General features: G+C 35.1%; 1 protein-coding gene across 1 annotated transcript; it reads right to left on the reverse strand.

Moving 5' to 3' along the window:
* Positions 1–7,263: 7,263 nt before the first annotated feature.
* LOC114099674 (putative olfactory receptor 5AK3) lies at positions 7,264–8,193 on the reverse strand. The gene has a single exon (XM_027944049.2). It carries the CDS (start codon positions 8,191–8,193, stop codon positions 7,264–7,266), a length of 930 nt encoding a protein of 309 aa, XP_027799850.2.
* Positions 8,194–10,325: the final 2,132 nt, after the last annotated feature.

A 10,325-nucleotide genomic window follows, 5' to 3' on the forward strand; every position in this document is an offset into this window, starting at 1 on the left:
CAGTTGAACAGCCTTTATTATAGATAGTGTCTCCTCATCAAAAATTCTCATGTCCAAGGCTTAAGCCTTGGTTCCTCAGAAATGTGACCTTATTTGGGCGTGAGTTTTTATAGAGGTAACTGAGTTAAAAATAAGGTTACTAGGGTGGACCTAAGTCCAGTATGACTGATGCCCTTATAAAAATTTGGAAATCAACATGAACATGGAAAATATTGTGTGAATTCGATGGTGGTCATCTATAAGCCAAGGAGAAAAGCCTGAAATAGATTCTTCCCTCACATCCCTTAGAAAGAACTAATCCTGCTAATGCCTTGATTTCAGACTTACACCATGCAGAAGTCGTGAGACAATAAATTCCCATTGTTTAAGCTACCAGGTTTGTGGTAGCCCCTGCCACCACCACCACCACCACACACACACACACACACAAACAAAAAACCCCAATAACTAAAGGCTAACAGTATTTTGGCTATTTCTCCACAGGTGTCTTGACAAGGGTAGTGTGGACAGGAATGGGGTAATATGGGGTAATGGGTGGGAATGATCATCTCTCCCTGGAACTGAAGCTTTACGTCTGGAATTCACTTCATGCTTTGGTGAACGTGAGCTGAGATTCCACAGTGTGTTTACAAGGCATTTCTGTTAGGCAGGAGAGAGTGTTGACTCATATTAAAGTTATGACATTTATATGGACTTTCAGGAACCAAGACCTCACCAAAATAGGTAGATTTTGTGAAATGGCCAGCCCTACTATCAGATACTTATATAAAAAAAGATTTTTAAATCCATAATAACTACAACAGGCTAAATAACATGCATCCTAGGAGAATTTGTAAAGGCATTTATGTTGATGACTGAATAGAATATTAATTACATATGCACAAATGTTTTATTCTGTTTCATGTCTGAAGATATTTTTCAAAAAGTGTTTTCTAGTAAGACCAGTGCTTCCATATCTATGGGGAATTATTTCCAGGATCCTATGCCAATACTAAAACCTATGGATGCTCAAGATCCTTATGTAAAATGACAAAATATTTGCATATAACTCCCACACATCATCCTGTATACTTCCATTCATTTGTAGATTACTTATAATATGCAATACAATGTAAATGCTATATAAATAGTTGCTATGCTGTACTGTTTAGGTAATAATGACAAGAAAAAAAGTCTGTGCATGCTCAGTACAGACACAATTTTTTCCCATATATTTTCAGTCCATGGTTAGTTGAATCCATAAATGCTGAACTCATGGATAGCAAGAGCTGAATATACTTTCAATACTCTGCTCACACCTCTACTGTTTGTTACTTTTATAAAAGTATTTTAGCCAGATCTCCTTTAAAAAGGTATTTTTCCCCCAAATTTCATTATAGAGAATACTGATTCTAAGTTCATAATGTTTTTCATCACTATATAACAGATAGATATACATAGATTGGCTGATAGACACAAAGACCATCATCAGTTTAATGACCATTTTCATTGCTCTATTAAATGTACATCTGACCTTTAAGATATTCCAACATCACAAATATTAAAATATCACATAAATATGCATTTCATAATTGAGACAATACATCAAATAGTATATAGATTAAAATGGGTCCCCTGACCCAGTAAATTGAAAAATACTCTGCACTCTTTCCCTCTTAGAGATTTGCAATGTGCATGGTTATGTAATATACTTCTGGAAAGCCTAGCAGTAAGGAAATCTGGTATCCATTGGGTAAACTTTGATTATTACTAGGGTGTGGAATCCTTTTTATGATGAACACTTCATGAGAACAAGTTCTCTGGATTTCATTTGGAAAATGCTGAGCTAAGCCAAATTTTGTTAACACTTCTTGGAAGTGACACAGCTATCAGATTTTGTGATGTTGGAGCAGGAGAAATCTTCCCTTGCTTTGCCAGGCTATGCCACTGCTGGGCAGGTTGCTGCTAAACTTGATGTTGGAGAGAAGAGATGTGGGGAACTTTTCAATATGACAGGTCCCCACTGGCTATGGCTGCCAGCATAGTGGTCAGCCTGCATTCTTCTCTGGTTCCAAGGTCCCCAGTGGCTTCAGGTCTTGGGAGTGGACATCCAGGCATGGTTGGATGGTTTGATAATATGAGTACTTTATGCTTAAAGAACATGAGAAGAGTTGGTTAGAAATTTACCTAATGTCTTCTTTTCTGTGGTCCACCATCTAGGTCAAATAACTTTAAAGACTCTTTTATGTTCGTCCAATGGGAAAAAAAAAATCCCTTTCCCATTCTTTACTTTCCTTGGAAGTTGATATTGCTTCTCTCAGATTAATAGAGCATTAGTTGGCTTTCAAAGCCTTTTTGAATAATGTTGCTGATTTTTTATGCTTTTTATGTATGTATTTTTCATGCTTTTTATGACTTCCATGTAATTTAGGGCTTAAGGAAACTCAACATATTTGGGGGGCATTTGGAAAAAATAGTTCTGGATAGACAGCATCTTTTAAAAATATTTGGATGTTAGCAATTAGGGTCAAATTCATAAATGCTTCTGTGTTGCTGTGATTAACACTTTTGATACATCTTTTGTCTCTCTAACTGTAGATCAATCTAGGGTTGAACATGAGAACCAAAATGTTCTAGAACACGAATGTTACTTTCGTATTCTCTTGGGGTGTATTAGAATCAGAATTTAATTACACACAAGAGAAAGCCCTATAAAAACGGTGCCTATTGTCATGTGGGAGCCCCAAGTAGGGAAATATCCATCCTCATGACATCCTCTGGACAGTGGCTAGGATATAGGTATAAGGGAATTTGGTGACCAATGCAGTGTTTAAGTTAAATTCCATAAAGGCAGTGATTACTATGCTGATGTCAATGTTGGAGCATGAAAGATCAAAGCCTGAGGGTTTATCCCAGAAAAAGTGACATCAAACTTACAGAAGTACAAGGAAAAAATAAGACACATGTTTACAATAGCGCCATTAAAAATCCCATGAACCAGCTACTAAGAGGATGTAAATTATTAGAGATTTGACTAAGGAATTTATCTAAGTATGATTCATTTTTGCTCTATATAAATTATGCTACAATATAAAGCATGGGGAAAAAGTAATCTGTTATTTAGAAAAAAAATATTCCAATTAGGCTACTTTGTCTACCCCCCCTCCCCAAAAAAGTGTATTGTTTTGGTCATGGGAATAAGTTCTGGAATTAATTAAATCTTGGTTCTGCTACTAATTTACGTGATTGAACAACTTGGCTATGGTTTGGAAGTGGTTTGTCCTCAAAGGGACAACTCTGGGAAGCTTGGCCTAGTGGGATCCGATCAGGTCATTGTAAGTGCTGCTCTCAGGAGGTAAGAAGGTGCTTCCATGGGACCCTGAAGTAGTTCTCACAGGAATGAGTTGTTATAAGAGTGAAACACTTATTGGTGGAATTGTAAATTAGTACAAACACTATGGAAATCAGCATGGAAGTTCTTCAAAAGACTAGGAATGGATCCATTATATGACCCAGCTATACCTCTCCTCATGTTTATCATGTGGTTTTTGTCTTTTGGTGCCTGGATTATTCCACTTAACGTAATTTCTTCTTGTTATATGTAAAGTGTTGGTTCCAGGGGGCTGGGGTAGTGTGTGTGTGTGTGTGTGTGTGTGTGTGTGTGTAGGGGGGATGTGGGAGATTTTTTGGGCAAAGTTATAAAATTTCAGTTGGATAGGAGGAATAAACTCAAGAGATTTATTGTGTAGCACGATGACTGTGGCTAATAGCAATATCTTCTGTTTTTGAAAAATGTTAAGAGTAGATTATGAAACTTCTCACCATACAAATAAATTTGTGAAGTGATATATATGCTAATTTGCTAGATTTAATGATTTCATAATACATTCCTCAATTTCAAAACATCACATTACATAAAATAAATACATTTTTTAAAATACATGTGTGTTATGTCAATTTTTGTAAAGAATAATTCATGAAAAGAAAATATATAAATTGAACTTCAAGAAAAAGTAAATGTTTGTGCTGCGAAAGACACTATATTAATTAAGTGAAAAACAGCCCAGTGGAGAATGGGAGAAGATAGTTACAAATCATATATTCAAGAAGACTCTTGCATTTAAAATATTTAAACAACACTAAACACTCATTTGTTGGATGAAATGTGCTGTCTGTTACATTTGGTCTGTAGAATTTTTTGAGTCCACAAGTCAGCTGTTCTTTTTTGATTTTCTGTCCAGATGATCTGTCTAGAGTTGAAAAGTGGGATATATAAATTGGGATACTGAAATCCTCTTATTTTGCTGACCATTTTTTTTTCATGGATTTGCTAATGTTGGCTTTACATATTTAGGTGCTCTGATGGTGTTTGCATATATAGTTATAATTGTCATATCCTATTGGTGAACTGATTCCTTTATCATCAAATATTAACCTTCTGTATCCTTGGTGACAGATTTTGAATATAGCTATTCTAATCTGTTTTATCATTTGAATGGGATACCTGTTACCATGTCTTCACTTTCAGTCTATTTCTGTACATAAGTCTATAGTGAGTCTCTTGGAGGACACATGTTGTTGTATCTTATTTTTTTTTTAAATCCACTTACAGTCACTCTGTCTTTTGATTAGAAATGGCAATATGTTTACATTTAGAATAATCATAGATAGGTAAAAACCTACCAGTGACATTTTATTAATTGTTTACTGTTTTTTTAAAATTTTAATTAGTTACACATGACAGTAGAATGCTTTAATATATCATACATAAATGGGTATAATTTCTCATTTTTCTGATTGTACATGTTATAGAATTATGTTGGTCATGTAGTCATATATGTATAAGGTAATAATGTCTGTTTCTACCATTTATTGACTATTTTGTAGGGATTTTGTTTTGTTTTTCAAATCTTTTTTTATTAATAATATTTATTTATTTATATTTTTATTGGTGAATTATACTTCTACATAATATTGGGGATTCATTTTGATCCAATCACACATGCATGGAATATAATTTGCTGCCATCTTTTTTGTGATTTACTGAATTTTTGCAAATGCATTTATAGCTATTATATTTAAGAATGTTTGCATAGGGAGAATTATCAGGATAGTAAAACTTGGATGTCTCTCCCCAGAGGCAGTCCAGGATGGTAATCAAAGAGTTGTATGTCCCCATCTGGAGAACTTTTACTCACATTACAGAGTAGAAATAGGTTTTCTCTCAACAGACAAGTGGATGGGTAGGTTTCCAGCAATACTATATAAGACCAGATTTTCCTGATTTGAGCATTTCTTTCCCATAAGGCATCCTGCTCCACAGACTGGTACCATCAGTTTTCTCTTGGTATTGTTTGGTTCCCTATCCACTATTCCTACCTTAGCCTGTGGGTCTGGATCTTCTGGAAATGTGAAGAAAGGTAGCAAACTCCAACCTGTCAATCCTTGCACTCCCTTTGGTTTAAATGACTGTCAAGATTGGGAGAAGAACAAGAACAAGTAATGTCAGCCCTTTTATTTACATTGCCAGATGGTATATGTTTGATATCCATTCTCTCATATTCTATTTTATTTGTTTTCCAAATGGTGAGAACATTGGGGTTTGAGTCCATATTTGACTTCTAGATTTATGCTTACACTCCTATATTTTTCCTCATTTTTTTTGGACACTGAGTGGTATAAAGCATTAAATTCAGGAAAATTTGTTGTTCTGTAGCACAAAAATCTGCACTGGATCTTGTTCTCCTTCTAAGAAGTACAACCTTACGGGGTATATAAATTGGGATACTGAAATCCCAATTTATAGTTGGGGATTCAAATTATATTTTATCAATGATAAAATTAATATGCCCCAAGTCTTCCTTATTACTGTGTCAATCTACTAATTCCTAGGGAAACTGCTGGGAAAAAATATATTGGACCCAATATTGATAAGTATTCAATTTATTATCTTTTATTTCTTCTTTTTTTGCCAATATTATCCAAAGAAATGATTCTTCAAATTTTAATTTATAATTTACAATACAAATTTTAATTTACAATAGTAAATTGATTAGCCATACAGAAATATGAGTAAGAATACTTTCAAGAGAACATCTTTTCAATTTTGCTCTGATGAGTATATGCTCTGTACAAAGTACAAAGTACAAAGACAACATGGATTATGCATTTATCTTAGATTGACTTAACTTTTCTTTTTAAATGGAAGGTACTTAAAAAACGTTCATCAAAATGTACAAAAGCATGTGGCTCAGCGGTAAAGTGCTTGCCTCCCACATGTGAGGCAGTGGGTTCGATCCTCAGCACCACAAAAATGTATAAAAGTAAATAAACAAAATAAAGAAACTGAGTCCATGTATAACTAAAAAATATTTTTTAAAAATGTACAAAAGCTGTATCAAAGGCATCTTTTCAGATGCCTTTTAAAACACATTAATTAGAAGTTAATTTATTTAATCATTTGAGATGTTTTTCTACAACTTTTGGTGGAATGTGATGGGCATCATTATTCAAAGAACATGTATGAAGACACGAATTGGTGTCAACATACTTTATATACAACCAGAGATATGAAAAATTGTGCTGCATATGTGCAATAAGAATTGTAATGCATTCTGTTGTCATTTATTTTTTTTTTTTTATTTTTTTTAATTTTTTATTGTGGGTTGTTCAAAACATTACAAATTTCTTGACATATCATATTCCACACTTTGATTCAAGTGGGTTATGAACTCCCACCTTCACCCCATACACAGATTGCAGAATCACATCAGTTACACATCCATTGATTTACAAATTGCCATACTAGTGTCTGTTGTGCTCCACTGCCTTTCCCATCCTCCACCCTCCCCCCTCCCCACCTCTCCCCTCCCCTCCCCTCCTCTCTCTCTACCTCCTCCACTGTATAACCCTGAGGGTCTCCTTCCATTACCATGCAATTTCCCTTCTCTCTCCCTTTCCCTCCCACCTCTCATCCCTGTTAAATGTTAATCTTCTTCTCCTGTTCTTCGTCCCTACACTGTTCTTAGTTACTCTCCTTATATCAAAGAAGACATTTGGCATTTGTTTTTTAGGGATTGGCTAGCTTCACTTAGCATAATCTGCTCTAATGCCATCCATTTCCCTGTAAATTCTATGATTTTGTCATTTAAAAAATGCTATTGATATAATAAAGTAATGACTTTGTGCCTCACCAGCATTTGCCACATTTTCTGAGGTTGGGAAATAAGGGAACATTTTTGGTTTGCTTTACAAACCAAGCTGAGTTAGAAATCGCAATTCAAATTATAAGCACTTGTTTGCTGTCTTTCTTATAGCTTCTATCACATCTTGGTTTCTCAAGCTATATATCAAGGGGTTTAACATGGGGATAATTATGCCATAAAACACAGAAGACACTTTTTCCTGCTCTTGAGACTCATTGGTATGGTGGTGTAGGTACATGTACGAGAGAGTCCCATAGAAAATGGTGACTGCTGTCAGGTGGGAGGCACATGTGGAGAAGGCTTTCTTCCTGCCTGCAGCAGAAGATATCCTCAGGATGGCAGCCAGGATGCAAGTGTAGGAAAAGATGACGACCAGCACAGTGAATGTCAAGTTAAACCCCACAAAGACAGTCAGCAGCATGATGTTGACGTGGATACTGGAGCATGACAGGGCAAGGATTGGGGGCACATCACAGAAAAAGTGGTTAATTGCATTGGATTTGCAAAAGTTCAATGAGAAAGTAAAACCTGTGTTTACAGAGGCATTCAGGAAACCCATGAAGTATGAACCCAGCAGCAGCTGAATGCGGAGTCTCCGAGACATGACAACTGGATAGTGCAGTGGGTTACAGATGGCCACATAACGGTCCACTGCCATCGCAGCCAGAATATAGCAGTCACTTGTGGCAAAAGTACCATAGACCAATAGTTGCACCAGACATCCCATGAAAGAGATGGACTGCTTTATCTCTATGAAGTTCTGTAGCATCTTGGGAGTGATGGCAGAGGTGTAACAGAGATCAATAATGGCCAAGTGTTGGAGGAAAAAGTACATAGGAGTGTGAAGGGAGGAGTGGATCTTGATGAGTAGGATCATCCCGACATTGCCCACTAACGTGACCACATAGATCACTAGAAATAATATGAAGAGGATGTGCCGGGACTTGTGTTGACCTGCAAATCCCAAGAGGATGAATTCAGTCACTTCAGTGCTGTTGTTCTGTTCCATGGCTAGCGTAGATAAGACATCAGCTGAAAAGTTGTGAAGAAAGAAGAGTAGAGATAGGTAAGATGATTATGATCCTTTAACGTATTCAAGAACTGGAAATGGTAAGGTAATATTTGGTTTCATAATAAGCCAGAGAATACTTTCTGTTAACGTAATTGACTCTGACTTTATCAACTAAAACTTGACATTCAACTTGGATAATTTTATCTACAGTTTTGAGAAATTGACATGAAGCAGTAGTTATGTTCCTAGGTGACAGACTGATTGGCATTTTATAAATATATCAATTAACAAAATGTAAAACATACTTTAGTTTTCCTTTTTTGAAAAATCAAAGTATCTCAATTTAAGTAAATACTAACTTTTTATCTAAAAATCTTAACTTCTCCTTGAAATTTCTATGTAATCTTATCCCAATTTCTTTCTTTTTTTTAGTTTAGTTTGTACTCAATACCTTCCTTCCTTCCTTCCTTCCCTTCCTTCCTTCCTTCCTTCCTTCCTTCCTTCCTTCCTTCCTTCCTTCCTTCCTCCCCCCTTCCTCTTTCTTTCTTTCTTTCTTTCTGTTGCTGAGATCAAACCCTTACACGTGCTAGGTGAGTGCTCTACCGCTGAGCCATAACTCCAGCCCGATCCCAACTTATTTCTACATTCTTAATTTACCTTTTCCATTTCTTACCAACTCTACTCTGGCCATCATGACTCATGGTCATAACCAAGTATGTCAAGTGTTTACATGCTTAAAAAAATTCTCAATCTGTTGTTCCAAAAAATTTGTAAAAGGAGATTAAAAATACTATAGCATTGCCAAAATTCCATCATTTATTTAAATGCTCGATTTTACTTCCTGTACTCATACCATCATGGAGTGGTGCTGTACAGTCTAAGGTCTGATGCTGTTCCATGGACCACACTTTGAGTAGCTATGTCTATAGTATTTATCCTTCATAATTTATTTCTGTGTTCCCCTAGTGATAGACAGAAGTTTGCTTATAACTTGTCCCTAAGACAAATAGTTCAGAGTGAAATTTTTTTCTGGGACATATTCTTGGTGAAAAGTTTTTTGAATTGAGGGTACTATGCACCCTCAATTGACCAAGGATTGCCAGATCTCTTGCCATTGCTCATGTACCTGTGTACAGTCTTCCCAGATGTGGGGTTGTTCCCATATCCTCACTTCCTGGTGAACATTATTTTTTACTGCTTTTTCTTTTTACCAGTAAAACATGTGTATGCAGCCTGCTGCATACTACAGAGGTACTTTCCTATGCATAAAGGACATGACCAGTCATTACTACCAAGACTATATGGGTAAGCTTGTCTACATACCGTGTTTATTGGAAACAAGTGAACTGGTTACTAAACCTCCAAAATCTCATTTAAATTTTTCCTCTAATAACTAATAAATTTGATAATGATTTAATATTTTCCCTAGAACTCAAGCATAATAATTTTCTGTGAATTGCTTATTCGTATAGTTTTGCAAATATTTCTATTGGACATTAAAAAAATTGACTTAAAAAAAATCCTAGATATGAGTCCCTTGTTAGTTTTTTTTTAATTTCCAACTTTTATTGCTCAGATTCTTTTTTTAATTGATTTTTTATATATCACAGTGAAATGCATTACAACTCATATTACACATATAGAGCACATTTTTTTCATATCTCTGGTTGTATATAAAGTATATTCACACCAATTTGTGTCTTCATACATGTACTTTGGATAATGGTGTTCATCACATTCCACCACCTTGTTAGTTGTTAATTTGACAAAAATTGTTAAATATTCTGTCATCTTTTTTTTGTTATATCTTTTCTAGATTAGGAATTATTAAACTTGAAGTAATAATTGATATTTTTTGACTTATAGTTGGTCTTTGGAAAAAAAATTGAAGGAAGTCCTTTTCTTTCTCCATTTCCTTTTTCCAACAGATACAAATACAATAATAAAACTTATTTTTTTCTTATGGTGGATTAGTATTCCATCATGCTTATTGAGTCACAGTACTGTATATTATAAATAGAATGAGATAAATGGCTTTGGAATTTCCTCAATATTTATTTTTATAAAATAAATCCAAAAATACAGAGATTGATGGTATTCAGTTGATGTCAGTGTGTATGTTCCAAATA

Source organism: Marmota flaviventris, chromosome 9 (assembly GCF_047511675.1).
Source record: "Marmota flaviventris isolate mMarFla1 chromosome 9, mMarFla1.hap1, whole genome shotgun sequence".
Taxonomy (NCBI): Eukaryota; Metazoa; Chordata; class Mammalia; order Rodentia; family Sciuridae; genus Marmota; species Marmota flaviventris.

What these genes read in the sequence shown, in the direction of transcription:
- LOC114099674 (XM_027944049.2), bottom strand. Translation starts at nt 8,193, where the DNA reads ATGGAACAGAACAACAGCACTGAAGTGACTGAATTCATCCTCTTGGGA.